Source organism: Dryobates pubescens, chromosome 27 (genome assembly GCF_014839835.1).
Source record: "Dryobates pubescens isolate bDryPub1 chromosome 27, bDryPub1.pri, whole genome shotgun sequence".
Classification (NCBI taxonomy): domain Eukaryota; kingdom Metazoa; phylum Chordata; class Aves; order Piciformes; family Picidae; genus Dryobates; species Dryobates pubescens.
In genome coordinates this window covers 1759786-1773585 of record NC_071638.1, presented here as the reverse complement: position 1 = coordinate 1773585, position 13800 = coordinate 1759786, and the positions used below count along the sequence as shown (strand labels likewise).

General features: G+C 47.9%; 1 protein-coding gene across 2 annotated transcripts in view; it reads left to right on the top strand.

Moving 5' to 3' along the window:
- Positions 1-1667: 1667 nt before the first annotated feature.
- Positions 1668-13800, top strand: part of SULT4A1 (sulfotransferase family 4A member 1) — a 44972-nt gene continuing 32839 nt past the window's right edge. Inside the window, exon 1 of one of the 2 annotated variants that reach the window (XR_008462915.1) lies at positions 1668-1932. Coding sequence is in view for 1 of the 2 variants with exons in the window: in XM_054173807.1 (XP_054029782.1) it covers positions 1764-1932 (169 nt within the window). In the remaining variant the exon portion in view is untranslated. The remainder of the gene's footprint in view (positions 1933-13800) is intronic. The other variant, XM_054173807.1, reaches the window with a different exon arrangement.

Genomic DNA, 13800 nt, shown 5'->3' with positions numbered 1-13800 from the left:
CCAACCAATAAACAACAACAAATCAAACCAGATATGGGTTTGCATGGAAAACTTTCATCACTGCAGGTTAGCGTTCACAAGCAACAGAGGAGTCCTGGAAAACTTTATTTGAATAAAGGGAGAGTCCACAGGGAATATCCCTGTGGGGTCTCTAAAACTGCCAGAGGACACAGCCTCCTTTTATTCTAACCTTCCATCTGCAAGTGACCCTCTTCCATTCCCCACTGGATGAGGTACTTGTAATGTAAAGCCTGCCTGGTCCACCTACTACAGGGTCCCCCCCTTACAGGTATTACTTCCTTGCATTATACATCACATGTTCATTAAAATTAGGCTTTACATCTCCCAGGTTGGAGAAGTTAACAGTCTAACAGTTATGAGCCTATTAAGCCTGTGCACTACTTTATAAAAGCTCAAAAGTTTAGGCTGTATCCAGTTACTCCTAGTTTATGCTGTCTTCAAAGGCAACCTTGTTGAATAGAATAGAATAGACTAGAGTAGAATAGAATAGAATAGAATAGACCAGGTTGGAAGAGACCTTCAAGATCATCATGTCCAACCTATTATCCAACACTACCTAATCAACTAACCCATGGCACCAAGCACCCCATCAAGTCTTCTCCTGAACACCTCCAGTGATGGTGACTCCACCACCTCCCCAGGCAGCCCATTCCAATGGGCAATCACTCTCTCTGTGTGGAACTTCTTCCTAACCTCCAGTCTAAACCTCTCCTGGTGCAGCCTGAGACTGTGTCCTCGTGTTCTGATGCTGGCTGCCTGGGAGAAGAGACCAACCTCTGCCTGTCTACAACCTCCCTTCAGGCAGTTGTAGAGAGCAATAAGGTCACCCCTGAGTCTCCTCTTCTCCAGGCTAAGCAACCCCAGCTCCCTCAGCCTCTCCTCACAGGGCTGTGTTCCAAACCCCTCACCAACTTCGTTGCCCTTCTCTGGACACCTTCCAGCAAGTCAACCTCCTTCCTAAACTGAGGGGCCCAGAACTGGACACAGTACTGAAGGAACGATGCATGAGGAGGCTTCAGTGCTAAGGATGCCAAGACTGTTAATTACAGACAAACTGCTGGGATGGCACAAACTGCCCCAGCCCAGCACAATTAGACAACGTTTTCCACCATCGCTCCCTTTTGTGCTCTTCGCTGATTCCTAGTTTTGTTTTTATTATTTCAAGCTGCACATTGGAATGTCTCTGTTTGTAAATGTATCTCTCTATCCCATCAGGTTGAAACCTGATGCGGGGAGCAAAATAGCTGTGGTGCTGAGAAAGGAGTCTGCGACCCCTTACTCACTCCGTTAATCTTCCGGTCGCCTCCATGCACTGTGCCGGGGCTCAGTGAAAGGCCGGGGACACGCAGATCCCCTTTCCTGCAGTCTCTTCCCTCCCCCAGGCTCTCTCTCTGCCCTCCTCGAGTCTGGGCCGCGGCTCTGCAGCAGCACCGCGCAGCCTTGCGGGCTGAGGCGGAAGCGGGGCTGGCAGGTGCCTTGCTGCGTCCCTCGCCGCGCCGTGCTGCGGGAGGCGGCCCGCACGGGAAGCAGAGGGCCTCCGCCAGAGCAGGGCAGCCGTCCCCTCCCCGGCCCGCCGTTACCGGGCGCCAGCGCCGCGCATGACATCAGCGCGCGCGGGCCCCGCGCTCCCGCCTCCTCCGTGCGTCGGGGCGTGCCGGGGGCAGGGGCTCGCCGCGCTCGCCAGCCCGCCCGCCTGCCGGAGCGTCCGCGCCACCGCCCCCACCGCCCCGGCGGCCGGCAGCATGGCGGAGAGCGAAGCCGAGACCCCCAGCACGCCCGGCGAGTTCGAGAGCAAGTACTTCGAGTACAATGGGGTGCGGCTGCCGCCCTTCTGCCGGGGAAAGATGGAGGAGATCGCTAATTTCCCGGTGAGGGACAGCGACGTCTGGATTGTCACCTACCCCAAATCAGGTAGGCGGGCGGAGCCCCCCCTCCCCCGCCCAGGCTGGGGCTGCCCCTGCGGCGGGTGGCGGGAGCGCCTTCTCTCCCCCGCTCGCAGGACAGTGGGCTCTGGGAGGGGCGGGTGGCGTCCCCCCGTCCGCCCCGGGCCCTTGGCGGGCTGTGCGCAGCGGCGGCGATCCCCCGCGGGAGGCCCGGGCGAGGCCTGCGCCCTGCCGCCACCCGCCCCTGCGGCCAGCGGCTGCGCTTCGGAGCGGCGCCCCCCTGAAGACCTTCGGAGTTGAGGGCACTGTCCGCCCTGGGCCCAGGCACCGGTGGGGCTTACCTGCCCGGGGCGTACCCACCGGGGCTAGGTAGAAATCGGCGCCAGGCGCTGCCGCTGGAGCTCCTCGCCTCGGGGATCCTGGTGCTTGCTGACAACTTCTGGGGGATAAAGGTGCTGCTCCTCCAGGCCAGGGAAACGTTGCTCAGCGTTACGTGTGGAGAAGCAGGAACACAGATAGCGTATGTGTGGATTTCTGATGTGACCTGCAGGTTTGCTGTCTGCTCCATCGCCCTCGGTTTAGTGCTCCCGAGGCATCCACCCAGATCGTCCTGTGAGAACATGTGCTCAAAGTACATCATCATCACCACACTGTCTTAATTACCAGAAATAGCTCTCGTTAGCAGTGGAAGTGTGAATTTCTCCAGTAAATGCGTCCTTTGGCTGTTTTATACTGCTAGGGTGTCTGTGTTTAGAATCATAGAATCGTTTTGGTTAGAAAAGACCTTTAAGATCATCGAGTCCAACCATTCTCTAACTGCCAAGCCTGATGCTAAACCTTGTCCCTCAGCACCACATCTCTGTATCTTTCAAACGCCTCTTGGGGTGGGGATTCAACCACCTCCCTGGGGAGCCTATTCCAGGGTTTGGGAACCCTTTCAGTCAATAATTTTCTAATGCTAGCCTGCCTAAACCTCCCCTGGTGCAACTTGAGGCCATTTGCTCTTGTCCTATCACCCGTTACTAGGGAGAAAAGACTGACACTACCTTGCTCCAACCTCTTTTCTGGTAGTTACAGAGAGTGACAAGGTCTCTCCCTCAGCCTTCTTCAAACTGAATGACCCTAGTTCCCTCAGCTGCTCCTTATAAGACCTGTTCTGCAGAAAACAGAGCATTTCTTGCTTCCTTATCCTCTCCATTTCCAAGCAAAAGTGTTTAACCAGATGTGGATATAGTGCAGCCCGCAAAGAGGCAGACAACATGGTAGCTTTGCAACCCACCTGATAAAACCAGATAGGCTCTTCCTTATTAAGTGCATCCTTGAGTGACTATTTTCATGACAATATGGTGATCTCTTTCTGGCCAATCCAAAGTCCACTGGCGATAGCAGATGTTAGCTCTGTAAATGCCCTTGTAAAATGATGTTTGAGTACAGGAGGTTCCTGACTTACTTCATTGTTTACTGTTTGAGGGGCTGACTTTTTTTTCCTGTTTCTTGGTGTGCCTCTTCGAATGTGTACATCTTCCTCAGAGCAGCATCTCTGCTGTTGGCATTTCTCAAGCAGTTTCAAATCTCTGTTTTTAATATTTCATCAGTAATGATGCTGTTAAAACTGGCTTGAGCTTGATAGAGGCAGGCATCAGATAAAGGGTAGCATGTAGGTAGATGGCCTTTAAAATGCTAGGCTTGGGAGCAGCTGCACCTTTATTGCTCTTTTAAACTGTCTTTAGGTTTCCCGTGTGCAGCAAGATCACTATTCAATATTTTTCAGTTTTTACTATTTCAGTTTTGCTGCTGTGAGTTTACAGTGTTCTTGTGTTCATATAGCAGCACAACTTCATATTGGCAGATGGTTAAATATCCTCAGCTAACCCCAATTTCCAGCAGCCAAGCACAGTTATAGCTAATATGTCGTTAGACAATAGCTTAGTTGTGATGGCTGTAGAGTTGGCCGTGGAAAGGCAGCTTGTATAGGAACATCACATTAAGCCTCTTGGCACCCTAGTTGAGGCCAATGATAGAGAGCTGTCTGCTTACAGAGGTTAGTGCTTGCTACAAGAATATTTACTACCATTCACTATGAAAGAAGGAAAAGATTGATAACTGGGATACCAAAACTGAAAGTGCAGCATTGTGTGGAGGAGCAGCTTTGGGATCAAAATGGGTGTCATAGTACTTTACTTGGCCAGGGAGGGGAATGCTTATGTCTTGAGGAATCTCATGTCTTTGTGTGGGAATAGGCTCTAGAACTCAATGATAGTGTTTGCAAGCTCCACCTCGAGGCAGCATAAAATGTGAGTCCCTTGGAACTTGTTTTGCTAGCTGATCCTATACAGCTTAGAGCCTGGTGCCTTATTGAGGGCTTCTGAATTAGTTATCTGGTCTGCTGACTGGGGACAGGCAACGTCCAACTGGAGACCGCTGACAAGCGGCATCCCTCTGGGGCCGGTAGTGGGACCGCTGCTGTTTGACATCTTTGTCAGCAGTATGAACAGTGGAACTCAATGTACCCTCAGCAGGTTTGCAGATCACACCAAACTGCGTGGTCCAGTTGACATGCTGGAGGAAAGGGATGCTATCCAGAGGGACTTGGTCAGGCTTGAGAGGCGGGCCCAAGCCAACTTCATGAAGTTCAGCAAGGCCAAATGCAAGGTCCTATTGCCTGGTCAGGGCAATTCCAGGCACAAATACATGCTTGGGTGAGGAGTGGCTTGAGAGCAAGTCTCAGGGAAAAGGCCTTGGGGGTATCAGTTGATGAAACACTCAACATGAGCCAGTAATGTACTCTTGCAGCCTGTGTGTGTACTCTTGCAGAAGTGTGACCAGCAGGATGAGGGAGGTGCTTCTCTCCCTCTGCTCTGCTCTCGTGAGACCCCACCTGGACCACTGCATCCAGTTCTGGTGCCTCCAGCATAAGAGGGACATTGAACTGCTGAAGTGGGTCCAGAGGAGAGAGAGCCACAAAGATGAGGGCTGGAGCACCATCCCTATGGGGATAGGCTCTGAGAGTTGGGGCTGTTCAGCCTCAGAAGAGATATCATCTGGGGGGGCCATATAGCGGCCTTCTAGTACCTGAAGAGTGGCTCCAAGAAAGACAGGAAGGGCCTTTTTACAAGGGCTTGTATTGATTGCATGAGAAGGAATGGATTGAAGCTTGAGGAGGGCAGATTTAGATTGGATATTAGGAAGAAATTCTTTACAGTGAGGGTGGTGAGACACTGGAGGAAGTTGCCCAGGGGGAGGTCATGTATGCCCTCTCCCTGAAGGTGTTCAAGGTCAGGTTGAATGAGTTCTTGAGCAACCTGGTCTAGTGGAAGGTGTCCCTGCCAGGTGGTTTGCAACTAGATACCTTTAAGGTCCCTTCCAACTCAAACAATTCTATGAATCTGTGAACCCCAGGCTCCTCTGCACTAGCCTAACAAACAAAATGTCACCTTCCTGTCTCGCTATCCTTGACCAAGTTTTTGCTGGGGCAAATCAGTATTTTCAATCAGTATTTTCATTGCTGTAGTCAAAAAAAAGTAGATTTACAAAACAGATTTCATGCATGATATGTAATTGTTTGGGGTGAAATACTTTAGCTTGTTTTGTTAGTCTGCAAGACATGATTTGGACCACTTGTCTGGGTTTTATTATGAAATGACATTGGAGCGAAATTTTGAGACTATTTTTGAGAGCAGAACCACTCAGTAACGTCAGATGGGTCCAGTGGAAAACTTCTTTGTTGATCTTAAAGAAATCTGTTTTGTTCAGTGCTTCACCAGCTCTCCGTCTGCTCACATTGCAAAGTACATAAACAGTTCTGTCTGCTAGATGTGCAAGAGGCCAGAGCTCTTACTGAGCCCTGTGCTACCATCCAACAGCAGAAAGCTCCATCAGCAGCTATTGACCATATGCTGATGGATCTGGCAAAGAACATACACAAGTGCTTTGTAGGGTCAGGACTGCTTCAGTGAAGTAGTATGTATGCCATCTTGGAGACAGGAGACTCTGTGAGACTAGATGCTACAGCTCTAAACGTGTGAAATGGAGATAGTTCTTGGATGTAGTTACAGACAATAGTAAATTGGGAGTGACCCAGGGAAAAGCTGGTCCAGTAATGGTAGAAAATTTAATGTATCAGTGGCCTTACTGGGAATAATGTAATAAGCCTAATGGAAAATGACTCTGCTTTAATGTGATTTCCACTGATGGATACCTGAATAATGCGACTCCTTATACCTTTAATTATTCTTAACACCTGCATCTAATCAATGGTAACAGCTTTTGGGAGCTGCTGGACTAGGAGAAGCTTGTGGCTGGAATCCAGAGAGTCATTTAGACATGTAATATGTGAGTGTGCATATATGATGCATAATTGAAAGCCAGGTGTGCTAGTGCTCTTGAAATGAAGTTTCATCTTCCATGTAATTTCTAGTGTAGAATAGCCAGGCTGGGATTGACAGTAGCTGCCAGTGTAAGATGGAATACCTTTCTGTATGGCATTAAATAATGGGAGCTTATGCAACAGATTGCTTTGCAGATAAGATAGAGGTGCAGTCTTCACAGGAAACCTGTGCCTCTGCCACAGCTTTTCTTGAACCCTCTCATGGCCTGTGGGCTTTTTGTACCCTATTTGAAAATTAAAATTCTTCTGCAGGGACTTAAACTACAGAATTAATGAACAGGCAGATTTACATAGAATACATAGAATAAACTAGGTTGGAAGAGACCTTCAAGATCATTGTGTCCAACCAATCCAACACCACCTAAACAACTAACCCATGGCACCAAGCACCCCATCAAGTCTCCTCCTGAACACCTCCAATGATGGCGACTCCACCACCTCCCCAGGCAGCCCATTCCAATGGGCAATCACTCTCTCTGTATAGAACTTCTTCCTAACCTCCAACCTAAACCTCCCCTGCACGGCCTGAGACTGTGTCCTCTTGTTCTGGTACTGGCTGCCTGGGAGAAGAGACCAACCTCTGCCTGTCTACAGCCTCCCTTCAGGTAGTTGTAGAGAGCAATAAGGTCACCTCTGAGTCTCCTCTTCTCCAGGCTAAGCAACCCCAGCTCCCTCAGCCTCTCCTCACAGGGCTGTGTTCCAAACCCCTCACCAACTTTGTTGCCCTTCTCTGGACTCGTTCCAGCAAGTCAACCTCCTTCCTAAACTGAGGGGCCCAGAACTGGACACAGGACTCAAGGTGTGGCCTAACCAGTGCAGTGTACAGGGGCAGAATGACCTCCCTGCTCCTGCTGGCCACACTGTTCCTGATGCAGGCCAGGATGCCATTGGCCCTCTTGGCTGCCCGGGCACACTGCAGGCTCATGTTCAGCCTACCATCAACCAGCACCCCCAGGTCCCTCTCTGCCTGGCTGCTCTCAGCCACTCTGACCCCAGCCTGTAGCTCTGCCTGGGGTTGCTGTGGCCAATGTGCAGAACCCGGCACTTGGATGTGTTAAATCTTTCACAGTGTTCCCTCAAGTCACAATGGCAAGAACTAGGGTAGATGTCTTTTAAGGCCAGTGATTTCAGCAGGATTAAATCAGGCCCTAAAGTGTAGTACTGAGTCCAGGTCCACTTCGTGTTTTCTTGCGTCCTGTGGTGCTAACCCCTGGCTGTACATCCCTTTTCTTTACTCATAGGTGGTGTGCAATAGCTCTCTTAATGTCACGGTTTATGTGTTCTGAATGAATGTGCATTTTGCATTCATGGGCTAAAGCCCACAGAGCAATGCCTTTTGCACACCTGGTCATTTGAGGAAATGAGTTATTCCCTGGGTGAGTGTTTTGCCAAATAATTTTCTGAAGTTCCCTGTGTGTGCAAAATGTCAGCTGTTGGGCAAGTACCAACCAGTCCAGCCAGTTCATCAGAACTCATGCATTTAGTGCTGGACAGCAAGGTCGGAAGAGCAAGTGCTGGATCTGGCCTTTACCTGCCTGGAGGTGTTCTGTGGGTTTTTTACAGATGGCATTTTGAATCTTCATTGCAGCACTGGATGTTTATAACTATACATTAGCCTGCAGTTAATATGATGGCTTTGGCTTAGTGAAGTGCCAACCCCAGATTTGCAAATAACCTCAGGGACAGCTTTCCTGTGTGTACAACCACTGAGTTCTCCTCTTCCAGATTCTTTAATCCTTACCTCTGGTGTTATATGAAGGTAGCCAAAGAAAGTTAAATTGAGTTGTCTGTTATTTTATTTGCTTAAAAGATTCTGCCTTTACAGAATGTGGTCATGTCCCTCATTGCAGCTGTTGGCAAAGTGCACTGCACACATTGTGGCTTCCTGTCTTTTCCTATCCTGCATGCTGCTCCCACTGCATGCATGCCACTGTTTTACCCTCCATTTAATCCCTGGTAATCTTTCAATGTCAGGGACACTCTGTGCCGCAGGGTTTTCTTCTGCAATGGGGAAACAGTTGTTTGATCCATTGGCCATTAAAGCAGTGACAATCACAGCTACCGGACTCTGAGCCAGATAGAGAGGGTGTAATGTAAATCCCACTTTTCTTGTTTGATTCTCCACTAAAATTAACAGCTTTCTGCTTGTCAACATCTAGAATATTCTTTGATCAGGCCCAGCACTCACAAGTTATTACACCTAAGGCAAAGGGAGGCTTGAATCATTGGGGATGTAGACACAGAGGTTTTCTTTGGCTGTGAAACTGAGCTCTTGTTTTGTCACCTTCACCTTCCAATCAATCTTAGCTGTCTGTGGCACCCTGTTATAAAAACATTTGGCAAAATGTCTTGATTTAAGAGATATACCACAATGAAATTGACCTGGATGACTGTGCTTTGTGTGAAATCTTGCTTTGTTTATGTTGTGCAACCCTATCCTTCATAGGTTCCTCTGACTATAAAATCTCTTGACAGAGGGGTTGTGTTTACCAGTCAGATTGGTTTCTGGTTATTTAAGGATTATTGTATTGCACAATAATACTCTTTATTATTCAATATAAAGACAATTACTGCTTGACTGAGATTACATAGCTGCACATGACCTATGCTTGCAGGGGGGTCTTCCTGTCTGTAGATGTCTAACCCATCAGCTAACATATCTGCAGTTACCTGCCATAGCAATCAGTAGGTAGGTGGCAGGTCTGCACAGAACTATGTCCATTTAATGTTATGTCAGTGTATCACTGTGCCTGTGTCCTCTTGTTACCTGCCTGTAAGCATACTCCACTTATGGCTTGGTAAGTTGTACTTTTTAAGTACTTTTTAGTAACTTGCTAGTGTGTGCTAGGCTTGCTGTCTAACTAGCTAATGTGTGCTAGTAGTCTCTGAAGGATGTGACAGACTGCCAAGCCCCAGCACAATGAATCCAGCTCTTACCACTCAGATATGCACAGGTCCAGCACTACTGACAGTCAGTCCTGATTTGCACAGTCACAAGTGAGGGGAGAATCAGACTGAAAGATTGCTGAAGGATGTGCCTAAGCTGTGGGAGTTTCCAGGCTGGGAGCTGTCAGGCAGTGACGTGAGGCAGCTGCGGTGAGTTGCAGAGGTATGGTGATGGCCTGTATTTATGGCTTCCCTGTGAGCACCAGCTCGCACAGGGATGTTTGTTTAGGTGGCTTGCCCTCATTTCCTATGTGTCATATGGAACTCCTCCCAGGAGTTTTGTTATTGTTTTGTAACCTACAGTTTTGCAGTTGCACAAGAGCTGGGTTCTGCTGCTATGCATTTGTAGTCCTGTTCTCTTTGCAGGATTTTCATGCCTTGAGCCTAATACATTTTCATTTAAAGAATGAACATGAGATTTCTAGCCCAAAGGCATGCCTTGAGAAATCATGAAGTTGGTTTGAAACATCAACTGATTTGGTTTTTTTTTGCACAAAATACATTTCAGATTCTTCTTTGATACCTAGTTTTTGGGGCAGTGTTAGGCACACTTAGAAGCACTTCTCTGTGGCATGGGAAAACTGTTAGTTTCATGAATGTGGCTAAGCAAGTAAGGAAATATCTTTACAATCAGAACATGGTATTAGCTTTTTCTCCTTTCCAGTAACATCACAGTAACTTGGTTTGTCTTACATAATTTATAAGGCTGTAATGCAATGTGAATGTGCACCTGTTCTCATACCAGCTGGCCAGAAAGAACAGACAGCTCGCACAAAGAGAGCAGCAAACTGCTTTGGGTGATGGAAATAGGTTTTGTGAGTTGTCCTTTCCCAAACCAACCTGTAGGGCCCATATTTGAATCTGATTTCATGCTCCTGGTGGTTGGAGTCATGTTCCTTCCACTGATGACACGAGTAAATACTCTGCTTAAACCAACTCCACTGAGGACCACTTAGGTGCAGAAAGCAACACCTGTAGACAAGTGGGTTTGGGATTTAGGGCCACTGGGTTCCTGTGCTTTGAAAGTCTTTTTAAAGTCTTTTGTTTTATTTATGTATGGCTCAAAATACCTTCTGGTATTGACTCAAATACTGCTGGGCAGAGAGATGATAAATAAAACCATGAAGTAGTAAGTAATTGAAGACAATGTTAAGTTTGCCTCTGACGCATTTGAATTGATTTTGGTGCCAGCAGAATTGAACAGGTCCTTATGTGCTTCAGCCAGGAGATAAAGCTGGAGGAGAAAAATGTGTTGTTAAGGAAAACTTGGTTTTGTTATCCACCTAATGCTGTTTCTTTCATGAGCCTTTTATCAGACCAGCGAAGAGGTGTTCCTAGAGACAACAAATGATTGCAGAGAGGAAGAAATCTCCATCTCCCTGATAGGTTTTGCTGGGTCTTTTGCAAACTAACATAATTGCTTCCCTGCTGTGAAGCAGTGCAACACTCAAGCAGCATGCTTTTTGAAAGCAGCCTGGGGAGGGTGGGGGGAAAGAAAATTTTACCCTGGGTAAAATATCTTTTCTGGACATGTGAACTCACTGTTGACTGGTCTAGATGATAAAGGCCTCAAAGACTGCAGAATTAGAAAATAATGTGAATCAGCCAAACCCAACAGCCATTCTCATCTGATAGTGAAAGTAGTAATGAAAGGAAACAAAATGCTTGAACATTGGACTGAATTAGATTAAGCATGCATCATTTTTCATTCTTCACAGTCTCACAGTATCACCAAGGTTGGAAGAGACCCCAAGGATCATCGAGTCCAACCTGTCACCACAGACCTCATGACTAGACCATGGCACCAAGTGCCACATCCAATCCCCTCTTGAACACCTCCAGGGATGGGGACTCCACCACCTCCCTGGGCAGCACATTCCAATGACGAACAACTAGCTCGGTGAAGAACTTTCTCCTCACTTCGAGTCTAAACTTCCCCTGGCACAGCTTGAGACTGTGTCCTCTTGCTCTGGTGCTGGTTGCCTGGGAGAAGAGACCAACCCCTTCCTGGCTACAACCACCTTTCAGGTAGTTGTAGAGGGCAATGAGGTCACCCCTGAGCCTCCTCTTCTCCAGGCTAAACAACCCCAGCTCCCTCAGCCTCTCCTCACAGGGCTGTGCTCAAGGCCTCTCCCCAGCCTTGTTGCCCTTCTCTGGACACCTTCAAGTGTCTCAATGTCCTTCTTAAACTGAGGGGCCCAGAACTGGACACAGGACTCAAGGTGTGGCCTAGCCAGTGCAGAGTCCAGGGGCACAATGACCTCCCTGCTCCTGCTGGCCACACTATTCCTAATACAGGTCAGGATGCCATTGGCCCTCTTGGCCACCTGGGCACACTGCTGGCTCATGTTTAGGCAGCTGTCAATCAGTACCCCCAGGTCCCTCTCTGTTTGGGAGCTCTCCAGCCACTCTGACCCCAGAGTGTTCAGCCAGTGTTCAAACACTGTCCCTTTCTTAAAGGCACAGCCTCAAACGGTCACAAAAGGAGTACAGTAGGAGATACAGCTGGATAAACAACTCAGGATGAGATTTTTGTCACTAAATGCCAACACCCATCTCTAATTTTAAAAAGGCCACTTGAAGGCCATCATCTTGTAAAAGGCTGCCAGTTCTAGATGATGTGTAATGACATTAGATCACCTGGGCTGGAGGCAGTGGTGCTGGATTAACCCTTCGCTGCATGAGTAATGCATTAATGTAAGGCAATGAGACAAACGTGAAGCAGGTGAGATGAGAAGGGTGTTCAGAGGACACACCCCTGACTATGCATGCAGGAGTCCAGATGTGGCAGTATGTTGGCTGCTTTCCAGCGTCCTGTTGATGCAAGGCAATCCCAACCCCCAGTTAACCATCCGCTTGCAAGCCTGTTTGCTGTTGAGCAGGGGTGCCACAGTAGCACAGAACAGCTGCAGGCATTGCTAGAATTGGATTACTCTGTGCATACATAGCTGAAGTGCACAATGATCAATGTCAGTGCTTCTGTTGAATCACCAGTACTTGCTTTCAGAAACAGTGTGTTCTTTTGAAGGAATTTGCTGAAATATTGAGAACCTCAGGATTCTGGTACTCTAGATTGGCTGATCCCCTTTTGTACTCCCAGTCACATCCATTTCTAGTTCTGAAGAGCAGCAGTAGAAGTAGCTATAGTTTGCCTAGAACTGCAGTTGAGCAGATAGAGGGAATGACAGCGTGCTAAATATGGGTGGGGGCATAGGTACCTTGCAAAAAATGCTTTTGCTTAGGGCAGCTTTAATTTGAAGGAGATGATGTGTGAGACTAAATGCTTTTCTCCCTGACCTTAGATAACCAAGAGCTGACTAAGCAGGCTGTGTAGTTTCATGCATCGTGTATAAATGATGCTTCTTGACATTTTGAAACAAAAATATGCTTCCCCCCCCCCCTTTTGCATTATCTGCAGTGGCTTCATGTTACACTGTTGGTGTGCTGCCTTCTTGCAATTTAACCACCTAACATATGCAAAGGCATGTTAATGTGTAGGCAGGTTTTACCTAACCATTTTCATGGAAGGGATTGAAACTGAGGCACAGAACTGTATTTTAGAATAGAATAGAATAAACCAGGTTGGAAGAGACCTTCAAGATCATCGTGTCCAACCTATCAACCAATCCAACACCACCTAACCAACTAAACCATGCAACCAAGCATCCTGTCAAGCCTTGCCCTGAACACCCCCAGCGACGGCGACCCCACCACCTCCCCAGGCAGCCCATTCCAATGGGCAATCACTCTCTCTGTGTAGATCTTCTTCCTAACCTCCAGCCTAAACCTCCCCTGGTGCAGCCTGAGGCTGTGTCCTCTTGTTCTGGTACTGGTTGCCTGGGAGAAGAGACTAACCTCTGCCTGACTACAACCACCTTTCAGGTAGTTGCAGACAGCAATAAGGTCACCCCTGAGTCTCCTCCTCTCCAGGCTCAGCAACCCCAGCTCCCTCAGTCTCTCCTCATAGGCCTTGTGTTCATTAGGCATTGCAGAAAGCATAGTGCAGCCCAGCTAGCAAGCTTTCAAACTGCTGGGACTGGGATGTGCAGAGTAGAAATGCAGGTAATTTAAAAGGCTCTCCTAAAGTTCCGTTTTCTCCTGAGGTGTTCTCTTGATAAACAGAAAAGCTTGTCAGGGAAGAGTGTTTCTCAGGTACAGTGCACTGAAGTAACTCAGATGCTGACAGGCTTCATTTTAATGAGAACTGGATAAACATAAATGAGTCACACATCTCTTCTGGCAGTATGACCTTGGAGGTGAGAAGGGTCAGTGGTCTTCCTCCAGGATGGAATGTGGATCTGCTGCAGCTGGAAAAAGGAAGGGTTGAAGTGCTGGGTACTGAAGAATAGAATAGAGTAGAATAGAATAGCATAGAATAGAATAGCATAGAATAGAATAGAATAGAATAGACCAGACCAGGTTGGAAGAGACCTTCAAGATCATCACGTCCAACCTATCAATCAATCCCACAACACCTAAACAACTAAACCATGGCACCAAGCACCCTATTAAGTCTCCTCCTGAACACCTCCCCAGGCAGCCCATTCCAATGGGCAATCACTC